Source organism: Anoplophora glabripennis, unplaced genomic scaffold, assembly GCF_000390285.2.
Source record: "Anoplophora glabripennis isolate ALB-LARVAE unplaced genomic scaffold, Agla_2.0 scaffold248, whole genome shotgun sequence".
NCBI lineage: Eukaryota > Metazoa > Arthropoda > Insecta > Coleoptera > Cerambycidae > Anoplophora > Anoplophora glabripennis.
Genome location: NW_019416351.1, coordinates 541,449 through 556,820, shown reverse-complemented (window position 1 = coordinate 556,820; position 15,372 = coordinate 541,449). Strand labels below are relative to the sequence as shown.

Below are 15,372 nucleotides of genomic sequence, written 5' to 3'. Positions count from 1 at the left end.
TAAAATTAATAAAATCGTCAACATTTTTTAACAGCATGATAATATAACTCTTTACGAAGAAAATAAACCGAAAATCGTTACTGTAGGGCTATCCGCTGAGAAGATCTAGCCAATTTTCGAGAGCGCCTTTTTTTCAAAAGATCGATATATCTCGAAAATTAATTAATATTTTAAAATTTCTCAAAAATGTACTTTTTTGGCTTGCCGCGGGCTATGCTTGCAGTAAATAGCAAATATGGGAACGTAAATGTAAACGAGTTATAGAAAAAGAGAAAAGAGAAGATTTTTAACGGTTTTTTCGATATATTTCGAAAAGTAACAAAGCAATCGAAACTTACAAAAAATCAGTCGATAGATCTTTTTAAAACCTACAACTTTCTCGTTTAAAATTTTTCAGTCGGTGCTATATTTTTTTAGTTAGTTTAGAAAAACCGTTTTTTGCAACTTTGCAATTTTTTTTTAACCATGTTCGCCATTTTGGATCGAGTTTAAAGAACAAAAAACTCAGTTTAAATATTTTTTTTGTCCAGGTAATAATTTCTGTAAGCATTTCTCTATAATGCTTGGACTATTGACAATTACAATGGAGTAAATGATACTTGTAGATATATTTATCAAACACCCTGTATGTAAAATTATAAAAATATACCACACAAAACTCACCGTATCTACTATCCGACAGGAGCGGGGACTGACTATCGCTGCTGCGGTACCTCGCGCTGTGCGCCAAGTCCTTCTTCCTAGGCAGCGTGCAGAAGATCTCGTTAATGTCCGAAACACTACCACTATCACTGGCCGCCCTCGAACTGCGACCGTCGCAGAACCGCCCCGTGGAGAAATTGTCCAAGTATTTGCTCGAGCCCGTACTTCCCGACAGCTTGTTGGTCGGCGAACTCTCCAATAGGTCGGGAAACTGTTTTTCCGCGTCTTCCGACACCCTGGACAGCTCCTTGTTGCAGGTGGTGACGTAGGAGTGTGTGCTGGTGGATGGGCCGTACCGCCTCAACAGGGCGTTGGAGTGGATGGGCGTCGGCGGATTGGCCGGCGGGTGCGGGTACTGCTTATATGTACCACACGTCGAATTGCAGTTCGTCTTGACTTTGTCTCTAGAAAAAAAGAAAATTACTAAATAAAAGACTAAAGTTTCGGCTTGTAGGGAGAGCTAAGTCTGCAGGAGATAGTTTTTATTTAAATCACTGAAATTATAACAAGGCAGCTGCTGTAATAATACAAATTTGGAGAAGATTTTTTAACTGACTTTAATAAGTAACAGCTGTCTGAAAGACTTTTCCGTTGTTAATTAAAGTGTTTTTTTTTGTCGCTTTTAAGACAAATTTCAAAAGACGGGTTTAACTGTGATGTCAATATAATATGGTGGGTATTAATCAAATAAGAAATAGTTTAACTTTTAATAGTCCAGGGAACCAAGGGTTTCCCCTCCTTCTGATAGAACCGATTGACGTGAACTTCGAATGTAAGTAGAAAATAGCTCAAGAAACAAAAGTTATATAGTGTCGATGAGCGGTTTTGCCCAGAGGGTGAAAAATAAAATATTCAAAATAACCCCAGGAATCGATAAAGCAATCAATTTTAAGCGAAAAGTATCGTATGAACATTTTTCGGTAAGTCAATATTTTTGGTGATTGAAAATGTATATTTTTTATTAAAAGAAGACGCTTTTCAGTAGTTTTTCTCGAATAACTCGGAAATAGACATTCTATGAAAAAAAAAACATGCTTGAAATGAAGCTTATAGAAAAAAAAGGATTGAGGTTTTTTCTTATTTATGTAGGTGCAATAGATGCTGAGATACGGCTGGTATTATTATTAATTTCATGTCAGCCAGAAACTAAATTCGAAGCATTTAGAGTTCTTTTAATATCTCATGAGCCGCGAAATGCGCGAAAGGCGTGGCGTATCCCCATAATTCTTCTAATAAGCACGTTGTGAAAACATTGACTCAGAATTAGACCACGTGCCTCATTACAACTAGAAATGAACTAAGGCGCTCGGGCATCAATAAAGTCAACTGGCGAACGTTCGTTATATATATTTTTATTGTTTAAATTAAAATAATAAAGAATAGGGCATTTTATTATGATATTTGTAATCGGATCAAAGGCTTGTTTACGCTAGAGCTCGAGAGAGACTGTGAATAATAGATGTAATGTTTTTAGGACGTAGAATAATTTAGGCGACGGTCGGAATTATGTTTCTGCGCATATGAAGGTCAAAGCTCATAAGATTTTAAAACATCTCTAACGTAAAATAACTAAAATGAACTTGACTTCAAGTCAATAACATAAAAATTAACAAAGTTATGATCAAAATAAAACTGTGAATTCGCTTTTTCGGAAAAAAAAAATAGGACAAAAGCTGATACATTTTTTACAAGATTTAAAATTAAAGGTAGTCCTTTTACAATTTAAATTTTTTATGTGCTAACAATATATTATACAAGTTTAAGCGGTTTAGAATGCATATTTTTGAAAATATTACGTTTTGACTGAAAAAACATTTTTTTTAATTCCAAAAAAATAACATATTTTTGAAAATAACTTTAAAAATAAAAAAGATGCGAAAAATATTCAAGAGTACAAAAGTTTAGATTTTTTTTTCACAGAATATTTTGTGTTTTTTTATTTGTGTAGGATAAAAATGAACAGAGATGTCGCTGCTAGAAGTTTGCAGTTGAGGGCGAAGGTCATGTTTTCAAACCCTCTAACTTCAAAAATCTCAAAAATAACGCGTTAAAAATTTCCAATTTTTTTTAGTAATTTTTGAAACTATGTAACTTCGTGAATAATGATCGTATCGAGAAAAAATAAATAAAGCTTCTTGAAGCATATATTCAATGTAATAAAATTGTAAAAACGAGAAAGAGAAAAAATTTAAAAGTGAAAAATTGGATTTTTTTTTTCAAAATCGATTTTTTTATTCAAAATTTTGTATTTTTTCTCGATTTTTGATTAATGACTAAGATGAAACAAATTTAAATATTCATCAAATATCGAAAACCAAAAAAAAAATCAAAATTTTGAAAAAAAATCATTTTTCAATTTTTTTTAGATTTTGTTTGTCATTTTTTACAATTTTACATTGATTATTTCAAATATCAAGAAAAAAAATTTGAATTTAAAAAAAGTTGAAAAACCAGATTTTTCTTCAAAATTTTGAATATTTTTCTTATTTTTCCATATTTGATGAGTATTTAACGCAAAAAAATTTGTTTCATCAAATTAATTAATGTTTAAGGAGCAATAAATATGCTTTAATTTTTTATAAAACTTTGACGATTCAGGAAAGGAAAACGGTTCGACAGATCTGTTTCAAAATTTACAGGCCTCACGGCCATGTATTGAGCTAAAAAATAACCTACGAACATTGGTACTTTTCGCAATATTTGCAATGTAGTCTTTAATTTTCTAAAACAGCGGAAAAAAACATTTTTTTACACTTTTTCAAATTAATGCCGAGTACAAATTTTTTTTTTCTCAAACATACCAAAAGGCTTTTGAAGAGGATTGATTCGGGTTTCTAAAACCCACCTTCCGTTTGCTGTACGATCATTAGTTCAAGGGATATAGATAATAAAAAAAAAGGTGAAACCGAGTTGAAAAAAAAAAGAATTGCAAAATTTTTGCGTCGCATTATTTCTTTTGATTGCGCCTAGAGTGATGCTCAAAAAATTTTTTCATCTCAAGATTTCAAAACTGTAATCTTCAAGCTTCAAGAAGCTTCTTTTTTTTTATCGATACGACTATTATCCACGAAGTTACAGCAAAATTTGAAAACGTGTCTGCCCCTTTAATTTTTTTTTCGAGTGCAGTTATACGAAAGTCTTACCTAGTTTCCTGCAACGTCCTCCTAGGGATATGCAGATCCTCAGGATCCAACAAGTGTTCTGGCGAATTCCAATTCTTCTCCAAACTCTTCTCGTCCGCGTTACTCCCCTTCTTACTATTGGACCCCGACTCTGCGTTACCCTCCTCCTCTTCCTCCGCCTCCTGGTCGGTGTCGCCGCCCGGCACTACCCTGTACTCCCCGTTCCTGCGGCTCGACACCACGGCGATCTGCTCTGGATTGGCCCCCACCCCGCCGTTGGTATTCACCACCTTGTGGTTCATCTCGATCTTTTCGTAGTTGTCCTCCCTGCGACATTCGCGGGTGCGCCACCTCATCACCTGCTTCTTCCGCACGGAGCACACGCACAGCGATATCAAGCAGGATATCAGAACGAAGGCCACGCCCGTACACACACTCGCCAGTAGCACCTTGTTGGTGAAACCGCTCTCGGGCGGCTTCTTGGACACGGCCAGAGTGACGCTGGCCTCCGCTCTACCCGCCTTATTCTCGGCGGCACACACGTAGGTACCCGCGTCCTGGAGGTCGGCACTGAATATCGTCAGATCACTGGATTTATTACTTAAGTGCACCATGTACAATTTCTTACCACTGGAGTACGGCGAACCCGACAGATTGGCTATCACTTTGTTCTTCAGCAACCACCTCACGTTCGGCTCCGGTATCCCCGCTATCCTGCACGTCATCGTTACGTTCCTGCCTTCGATTCCGTGCGCCCTGCTGTCGTAGGCGAAGATCTCCGGCACGCAAGCGAATTCGTCCAGGTCCAGCTTGTCCCAGGACTTCAGGTGCAGCCTTTTGGGGTACTGACACACCGGGGGTATGTCGAAAGGTACGTTCTGCCTCAGCATCCACTCCCGAAGAGGCCGAAGGGAACAGGAGCAGTTCCAAGGGTTCCCCGCTAGTTCTAGGCCGTGCAAGTTCTGGAGGATGGTGAAGGTGGAAGCCGCCACGTCCGTCAGCTTGTTCTTGTCCAACTTGAGCCACTCCAAGGATTTCTCGAGACCCACGAAGGCTCTTGGTTCGATGGTTAGGATTCTGCACTCGGTGATCTCTAGTCTGATTAGTTGTGGGAGGTTGATAAACGCGTTGTTGAACACCCTTTGGATGGGGTTGCCGTTCATTTTGAGCTCCCTCAGTTCTTGGATTGAATCGAACGAGTGGGAAGGGACGTTGGTTAAAACGTTGTAGCTCAAGTCTAACTCGACTAGATTTATAAGGTTCTTGAAGCAGAATCTTTCAAGCGTTTTCAGTCGGCACTTGGCCAGGTATACTTTCTGTAGGTTCATCAAGCCGGCTCTACTGAATTCCTCGTGCCTGATCACCGCCAGGTTGTTACCTGTTAGGTCTAGAACCTGCGTACCGGCGTCCAAGTGAAGCGGTACGACTGATAGGTTGGCGTTCAGGCATATTACGGATTCCTTCCCACTCTTCCACTTGCATTCGCATAACCTAGGGCACTCGGCTAGACTCATCTGAATGTAAAAACTTAGGAGTACCACGATCTGCAGCTGCAAACTGGACATCGTGGACGCAATGCTTTCCTTTCCCTCATTTGGACGCTTTTTCCTCGTTGTCCTCATCCTCTGTCTCCATTGTAGAATCACAGTTGGTGCTACTGCCTGCGCCGAATCTGAAATCAAACACGCGAATTAATAAAATATGCACGGGTGTAACTTTTATCTGAGGGGAGCATATGTTCACTAACCGAAACATCAGTTTCTATTTTTAAAATAAGTGCGGCCCTAAAAGTTGTTCGTCTGCCGCCGAGCAAATCCTTTACAAATTAAATTTACGGCGTTTCCTTTTAAAAAGTAAATCCTTCAAGGAATCTGAATGTATAAAATAAATTGTGTTCTATTTCGGTAAAGCCCCGGCAATTCCGATGGTTAATTTTAAATGAGGAGAAGGGTTTTGCGAAATGGCGCGGAGCAAGGGTAACTTAAAAATTAATGACTTCCTGAGTGATCCTAAATCACATCAAACTAAATTGGGGCAGGGTAAACAACTGAATATTAAAAAAAAAAAATCGATACGGGACGGCGATCGCTAAAAATAACCGGGATACACCTGTATCTTTACTTATTTTTGACACGAAGCTCTCTATATTATACAGGGTGCCTGCGAAAAGTTAGGAAATTTCGAAGCTGGAGGTACTGGTGGCCAAAATAAGTCGATTGAGCCAAATATGCCTTATATTATGCCTTCAATGTTTGAATTTTATTTTGAAACTCAATAATTTGTATGAATAAAAAAATTTGCACTATTATGTTTTTGACATGACAAATAAGAATTTTTAATTTTGGCGTTGCTTTACAGGGCGTCAGTTATATCCTATCCTTTTGATAAATAGCGGATTTTTTTTTGCTTTTAGAATTACGGACATTGTGTACTGAAAATATGAGAGAACATTCCCTTCGTTTCATAACAAACTTACACTTGTTCGTTTTCGATATCGGGATATTTGCATATACGAATTTTAGACCAGTGCAAGCCTTCAAAAATGGTAAAAAGTGAAATTAGGATGAAACCCATTGGAAAAGGAAGAGAATATAACAGAAATGAAAAGAAAAAAATTTACGGGCGATCTGAGGTCGGGAAGGGGAATGGGGTGAGTTTTTAAGGGTAAAAAACGGTTTATCTTGATTTCCGTCATATGGAAAAAAGTTAAATGGCAAAGTTGTAGGTAATAAAAAGATCTACAACTTTCGTATTTACACTTTTTTCACATAACCTCAAAATTTATGTGAAAAATTCAAATAACCAAGTTTTTGGTTTTTTATTTTTTTTTTTTACAAACAAATTTTTTTTTACGAAATTTGGTGAAAACTTACCTATTTATGTCCCAAACACGCTGTAATTTTTTTGATTTGAAATATTTATTTTTTCACCTTATTTTTACTTAATATCGAAAAAGCACCCTAATTTTCAATCGAAAATTCTCACGTCAAAATATCTGCTTTTTTAAAAACGTCGGTGGGCTTTTTCTTCGTTGAAATCTCTACTTTCTGATGGTGTAAAAAAATATATACATTACTATGGTAAGTTTTCTCAGGAAATGCAAAGAAACGAACTAGAATCCGAAAATTTTTTTCTAATCATTATGTACAATTTTGAGCTATTTATTAAAATTTACACTTTAATTACTCGAAAAACGTAAGATTCCATGTTACATTGATAAACAAAAAAATTACAAGTCGAAATATACTATTATAATTAACAACCAAATAAGTTAATAAAGTTAATATTTAATAAGACATCTACAATATTTTGAGAAAGTTGTAGAATCTTCTTTCGTTTCTTTGCATTTCCTGAGAAAACTTACCATAGTAATGTATATTTTTTTTTACACCATCAGAAAGTAGAGATTTCAACGAAGAAAAAGCCCACCGACGTTTTTAAAAAAGCAGATATTTTGACGTGAGAATTTTCGATTGAAAATTAGGGTGCTTTTTCGATATTAAGTAAAAATAAGGTGAAAAAATAAATATTTCAAATCAAAAAAATTACAGCGTGTTTGGGACATAAATAGGTAAGTTTTCACCAAATTTCGTGAAAAAAAAATTTTTTTTTAAAAGATAAAAATAAAAAACCAAAAACTTGGTTATTTGAATTTTTCACATAAATTTTGAGGTTATGTGAAAAAAGTGTAAATACAAAAGTTGTAGATCTTTTTATTACCTACAACTTTGCCATTTAACTTTTTTCCATAAGACTTGTAGTTTTTCCGGAAATCAAGGGAAACCGTTTTTTACCCTTAAAAACTCACCCCCTTCCCCTTCCCGACCTCAGATCGTCCGTAAATTATTTTTCCTTTCATTTCTGTTATATTCTCTTTCTTTTCCAATGGGTTTCATCCTACTATAATTTTTTTTGGTTTCAAAAATTATCGACCCTGGTCTATTTTATCCAACACTTGTATATAATGATACTATAATTTCTTTGGTTTTAAAGGAATAAAGTGGCCTATAAGTCACTAATAAGTTATGACAAATGTTTGGTTTATTTTTCTAGTTTTTATTAGAAAACCAATTTGAAACAGTAATAAGTCAACAAATAACCTAAAATGCTACAAACCTACTTATTAATAATAACATTAACATTTATGGTAAAGCCGTAATTTGATGCCAAAAGATTATTAGAATCATTTTGTGATTGTGGTAAATTTATAGAACAGATTGCCCCTTTGCTTGTGCTTGCTTCAAGAGTCTACACCCCTTCTATCTTTTTAGCAATATCAATTTTGCTGGAAATTAGCTCTAGCCGCGTTAGCTTTTTCTAAAATTTCAGATGTTTCCACATTTTCCATTTTTTCAGTCTTGGTTTTAGGATATCAACGCGATTCCAACTCAAAAAATATTGTTTGTTTACTGTCAACCCTTGGTTACAGACACAATTTAGGTTGACACTCGCATTCTTTGTAATATTTAAAAATACATTCATTTCGTTAAATTACTTTTTGTGACTTGAAATGTTAAGTTACTAGTATTTATTATTAAAACGAAATTCTATGAAAGTGTTGTATAAAATTTTGTATGGCACTCGTGTGGTATTCCAATGATTTGACTAATTTTTAGCAAAATCGCATAAGCCGTTCTAAATTTATAAAAAAGAAAACAAATAATGAGGGCTCCTAAACGGAGCAACTTTGAACTAAGGTAAGTTAAGTATCTAAATGAGACTTATTTTGATATGGTGGGGCGTTGTAAAGCCCTTTTAGGTACACCCAGTAGAAGCTTAAAAAAACTATTTGGGCTACAGCGAATTTAGCCGTAAAATAGGAATAAAATCCGACGTACCTCCCGTAGAAATTCCAATAATACTCCCAACTTGGAAAAGTTTGGCCTGGAATAAAGGGTCGATTAAGTTTAGGTGAAATATAAACACATCAGAAAGGTTCGCCGAAACCCTAAAAGAAGGAATGTAATCTTTTAAATAGTCATTCTTTACTGAAAAAGGGAGGGCGAGCTCAACCGTTCCGAGTCTCCGGGGACGCTTATTCTTCAGTCTGCCTCTAAGTAGCCAAACATACAGGGATATTATTAGGTTTTTGTGTCCCGCATTTCATCATAATATAGAAAAAACCTGGCAGCAGGAGGTAAACGCGTAGTTTTCAAAGATTTTATGATTGTATGAACAACAAAATATATTTTCTTGGAAACTTATCGATTTAAAAGAATAATCACGTAGTTGGTATTGAATGTAACTTTCCTTGATTGTGCATTAAAATACCGGCAAGCCGTAAGCGGTAGAAATTTTTATTTTTAGAAATTTTGATATAAATAGGCAGCTGTTAAAATTAACACTCCATCTTGGAACAGGCATAAGCATATGCTTATGTCGCAGACAGCTCGAGAAAGTCCCGCAGATTTCCTCTAATATTCCCCCCACCCCCACCCCCCCATATATCAAACGCAGCGCTCCCGATCCGCCGTCCCCCGCAATTGGATCAGTCAAATAAATCGCACTTAAGCGAAATAAACAAATCAGCCGGGAGCGTATAAATAACTGCAATAAGGCAGAGGAGTCCTACTGCAAATACGGCGTAATGTCCTATAGGAAATCGGGACACGATATAGGCGGGACCAATTGCAAATATTCCTTGGGCCCTGTTAGCAAGATTCATGGATTCGGGATAGGATCGGCGCATCGGATCTATTAAGGGAATAAGGCCCCACTTACCGGCCGTATCCGTTTCGGTATAGCTCAAAAATAAAAAAAAAACAACCCGGTGAAGTGTACTGCATGTTGCGAATTAGTTCACTGCCTTTCTCTCTCAATTACCCCTGATGGATGTGCTTGAATAGCAATTGGAGTTTTATGGTCCCGCTTCGGTAAAGTGGATTCTTTCAATACCTGAATAGTTCCGACCGAATCGAGACGCAAGCTGATTTTAAATCTCTCTCTAATGATGCAGCAAAATGCTCAATATTATATCAAATAACCCCAGTGATCATTAACGGCGATTGTTCTTTCCGAACCCATCTATTTTGTTACAGAAATAATTGCGTAAAAAAATTGTACCTAGATATTCTATAATTAGTTCTCGTATTTCTTACTCAATTTTAAGCTAATTCAAACAAATTTAAAAAAATCTTATCAAATAACGTCAACAATGTTCTTCGATACCAGAAACCTAGGCACCACAGTCAAGACTCTTACCTAACTGCTGATATTGCTGAATTATACCCCTAATAAAGTAAAAAGCTAAAAATCTAATTTTTTGCTCTTTTTTAAATTGTTTATTAACGATTTTTCAATTCTCTACAAAATTTTTCCTATGAACTGTACCGAAATTTTGCTTCGTTTTCGTGTTATATTTAAAAAACTGCAAAACTGCATTTTCACCCCTATCTTGAACGTCTTATTTCCTCCCTTTTTTGCAAAAAATGAGAATTAAAACGTATAAGAGTAAACGCGACGAAAATAAAAAAATTGGCTAATTGTAAGTTTGAGCGGCCATATATCAGTCAATTTTTGTCCAAAAATATTTTACAACCTCTTATTTTGTAGGAAATTTTATCTTCAGGTTTTTAATTGAACTCTTACAATATTACGTAGTAGAAAATAAGTGACTTTTCTCAAAGTAGGCTTATATCAAAACTTATTGATGGATGTCTCATAAACAACGCATACATTCTTATTAATATTTTAAAATCTAATTAACTTTATATCAAAATTTTAGTGACTGTAATTAGACATTACTAACTACAGTCACTAACAATCACTATAATATCAAAAAAATAATTAGACCAGCGTATTTGGCATCCTTAAAAACCCCGGAATACCAAATTTCATAAAAATATTTCGCGCCGTTTGGAAATTTTCGTAAAAATTCTATTCAAAAAAATTTATTTTGTCGCTCTGTAGCTCGAAAACAAGAGGAGATAGACATATAGTTCATAGGACAAAAAATTATTTTTTGTCGTACTACAACCCCCTGAATTTACGAGAGGTCTTTCTGAAACACCCTGTATATATTTATTAATCCTTTTCTTTCTCTAAATTTATAATTTGCAATTCTCCAGAAGATTACAAAAAAAAACAATTTTTTTGTTGAAAATTTATTTGTTTATTTAAAAATTTGTTGTAAACAATTGTCAAAAGTGTTGATTTTTTTTTAGATAGAGGAAAAGTAACAAAACCAACCGTACGGATACAACTTGTCAAAAATTTTTTTTTAACTTTTCGGCGCTAAAAGCCCTATTTTCAACATCAAATTAAAATTATAAATAATGACTATAAAGATTCGGAAGTTGACACATTTTTATAGGAAATTCCCTCTTCTTTTAGGATCTTTTTTCAAATTGACGCTAACGCTTATATTTTTCGAGATACTTGCAAAACACCAAACTCCTTTTTTAAATCTTTATTTGTTTCTAACTTTTACAATTGTTTATGAGCGGCCATATATCAGTCAATTTTTGTCCAAAAATACTTTACAACCTCTTATTTTGTAGGAAATTTTATCTACTTTTTTGTATGAAGCAATGCCTATACCTATCTTTACTTAAAAAAAACTAGAGGCAAAAAAGTAAAAAAAAAATAAAAAATTATTTGCTTTTTTTTTTCAAATTGTTTATTAACGATTTTTTGAATAAAATTTTCCTTTTATTTTTTTAAATAAGCCGTTTCGACGAGAAATTCAATTTCCTAAATAATTTTTCCTATGAACTATAGCGAAATTTTGCTTCATTTTCGAGCTACAATTAAAAAACTGAAAAGGGTGCATTTTCATCCCTATCTCCAATTTCCACCCTCTAATTTAATAGCACTCCGTGGTTTTCTTCATCTAAAATGACCATTTGAACGATTCATGTAATAAAATATCTTGAAAGTCATAGTTCCTTCTAAAATCCTATAAAATGTTGTGCATCAAAAACTAACAATATGAAACGTATATCCTCCATTAATGAAAAATAAATGAAATAATCTATTGCACGCCGGTCCCCTAGATGGGGAATCGCCAAATATTCCCCCGCAAATTATAAACTGCTTTATCATCGTAACGCATATCAAGCCGGATCTTAATGGGATATCCTCCCATCTATTAGCGATTAAGAGTATCAGAACTTGGCTATTATATTATGAAACATTATCCTAAAAAGGTGTCCCCAGCCGGAGCCGTCCACGACCAGACGAGGCAATTAGGTAGAAACTCTTTGATGGCCGGGAAATTCCCCTGCTTAATACCCTAGCGTACTTTGTTGTACTTGTTTAACTACTTTTGCAAATGGGAACTTAATATCGTTGCAAATTGAAATTCGGTCGCCGGGTCCGGTACCTATGCGTGTAAGCTCCCTCTGTCTGTAGTTGTGCAATACGAGGCAAAGGGTATAATTATTCTTACACTGGGTGTGCCGAACCAATGCTTGCGCAATTGGTTAAATATGAAATTAAAAGACATGATATACTTATTTCGTTTCGACAAAAGCCATTCAAGCTACACAGCGACAAAATAAAATTTGTTAAATAGAGTTTTTACGAAAATTTCCAAACGGTGCAAAATATTTTTCTGAAATTTGGTATTCCGGGATTTTTAATTCTAATTTTTTTTAAGGTTAGGTTTTATACCATTCGGGCTCCAATTTCTAATGTACCTACAATTTTATTTTCTAAAAATAATGCACTCTTGTTAGAGCTTCCTAATATGGACGGTTTTCGAGGAAAAAAGGTATTTAATTGAACTCTTACAATATTACGGTGTAGAAAATAAGTGATTTTTCTCAAAGTAGGCTTATATCAAAACTTATTGATGGATGTCTCATAAACAACGCATACATTCTTATTAATATTTTAAACTTTAATTAACTTTATATCAAAATTTTAGTGACTGTAATTAGACATCACTAATCACAGTCACTAACAATCACTAAAATTTTGATATAAAATTAATTAGAGTTTAAAATATTACTAAGAATGTATGAGTTGTTTATGAGACATCCATCAATAAGCCTACTTTGAGAAAAGTCGCTTATTTTATACACCGTAATACTGTAGGAGTTCAATTAAAAGCCTTCTTTCTCGAAAAGCGTCCACATTAGGAAGTTCTATTTTTGGAAAATAAAATTGTACATTAGAAATTGTAACCCGAATGTTAAAAAACTAACCTTAAAAAAATTTGAACTTAAAATGTAACAGGAATGTAGCATAACTAGCGCCCTCTATGAAATATCCAAAAAATAATTAGGCCAGCGTATTTGGCATCCTTAAAAACCACGGAATACCAAATTTCACAAAAATATTTCGCACCGTTTGGAAATTTTCGTAAAAATTCTATTTAAAAAATTGTATTTTGTCGCTCTGTATCTCGAAAACAAAAGGAGATAGATATATAGTTCATAGGACAAAAAATTCTTATTTTTTGTCGTACTACAACCCCCTAAATTTAAGAGAGGTCTTTCTGAAACATCCTGTATATGATTATTAATTCTTTTCTTTCTCTAAATTTATAATTTGCAATTCTCCAGAAGATTACAGAAAAAAACAATTTTTTTCTTGAAAATGTATTTGTTTATTTATTTAAATATTTGTTATAGGTAAACAATCGCCAAAAGTGTTGATTTTTTTTAAAGAGGAAAAGTAACAAAACCGACCAAATATATTTTTTTAACTTTTCGTCGCAAAAAGCCCTATTTTTAACATCAAATTAAAATTATAAATAATGACGATAAAGATTCGGACGTTGACACATTTTTAGAGGAAATTTCCTCTTTTTTTAGGATCTTTTTTCAAATTGACGCTAACCCTTATATTTTTGGAGGTACTTGCAAAAAACCAAACCTCTTTTTTAAGTCTTTATTTGTTTATAACTCTTACAATTGTTTATGTGCGAATACGATTTTTATGCATATTTTTCTAGACGTCATCCCGAATCGAATGAGCTCTCAATTAACTCTTAACTCGAATTATTAGTATTTTTCACGATTTTGAAGATGTTAACTAGCCTAGAGTGTATGGAACCGACTTAGATGCTAATATTGTGAAATTTTAACATTGTTTTTTTTTGCCATAATGTGATGTATAATGTAAATTTTAATCATCATAATGTTTCTTTGTTGAATATACTTAGTTATGATTACAGCTCGGGACTTGGTCGGATGATCATAGCCGTCGCGTCGGCCTTTCGCTACAGCGCTCTCCATACGAGACTGGTAATAACGGCAGTTATTGACGTGATTGCTTCATGGATACGTGTATTAATATTCTAATAATGTCGAACGAGCCAAGGGGTAAAAAACGACCTTTCGCTGATAAAGTACGCAAATTTATTTGTTTTTATTTATTTTTTTGTTTACGACGAACACGCCTATTACTAGCCGATGGACGAAAACTCGAGCTCTAGTTACAATATATTGTTAAACAATTATTAATGTCCTCATGCCTGAAGAAGTTTCTAAATAAAAACGAAACGTCGACATTATTTTTAAAAATATCATCCAAATTATTAAAATATATAGTAACACTGTTCGTATACAGTTAGTACGTATGTTTCCAAACGTCGAGGGCACAACTTGCGGTCTCTTTCATTCATTTATGCAGATCCTGCACATTTGTTCATCTAGGACATTTATTTGTATTCTAGATCGCGTTTACGTTTACAGACGGCGCCCGTCTCTTGCCAGCAAATAAGGGGCATAATATTTCACAGAGACTTAAGAATTTCCGTTTTAATCTTTGCTGCTCCTCGTTGTGCGCCGGGCTTTTAATTTTACACTCTTGATTCGAGTTGGAGGGCTTAATTGTCGGATCACTTTGATTTCGCGACCTTCCGCGATTCCCGACCATTTATCCTGGGCCTTCGTTTAAATTAAAAACAAGGTTTTATTAATTTACGGCTGAATCCGATATCGTTTTCCACGCCCGCACCGTTTGACGGCGGGACCGACAAAGGAAACGCCCTTGTGTGAAATATTATATTCTGGTGCAGATATAACAAACCCGATGGATACAGGTTGTTTTATCGGATTTTTAAAACGGTTTTAAAAAACGAGGAGTGGTAAACGGCATTTTTGATGGGGTAAAATACATGCATGTGTGTGTGGGTTTATTTGTTCGATTTACAGATCAAAGTTGGCATTTTTAAAATATAAACCATAGTAGGCAATGACCTAGCTAAAAATAGGGCCAAAAAAAGAAATTATATATAATATATTAAAATGATGCATAAGATTTTCGTTTCCATACCATAGGATGTGCAAAACAGCGTTATAAACAAATTATCCCAAGGTCAGGCAAAGCCGCTCGGGAATTCGCTCTTTTTGCCCTAACTATAGCCTAATTTTACGGTAATTTAAAAAAAGAGAAATCACCTGCGCCTCTTTGTCACCAAAATAGCTTTTTTTATAACGTGTTTTTTATATATATTGGGTATTTCGCCTTTTGTGAACAACATTAGAAAATTAATGGCTTTAAATTTCAAATTCAATGGAAAGCGGGAATCACTGTTTCTATAATGTCATTTAGTGTGCTGCAGGAAGAGCCGAAAGCCCTTAATTTCCAAAACACA

The 15,372-nt window shown here is 34.5% G+C and overlaps 1 protein-coding gene across 1 annotated transcript in view; it reads right to left on the bottom strand.

Moving 5' to 3' along the window:
• LOC108908606 overlaps positions 1–5,389 on the bottom strand; it is a 10,038-nt gene extending 4,649 nt beyond the window's left edge. The window contains exons 1-2 of the mRNA XM_023454210.1: positions 3,846–5,389; positions 664–1,106 (exon numbers count right to left, since the gene is read on the bottom strand). Of these exons, the coding sequence (XP_023309978.1) occupies positions 664–1,106; positions 3,846–5,389 (1,987 nt within the window). The remainder of the gene's footprint in view (positions 1–663; positions 1,107–3,845) is intronic.
• Between the last annotated feature and the right edge of the window lie 9,983 nt (positions 5,390–15,372).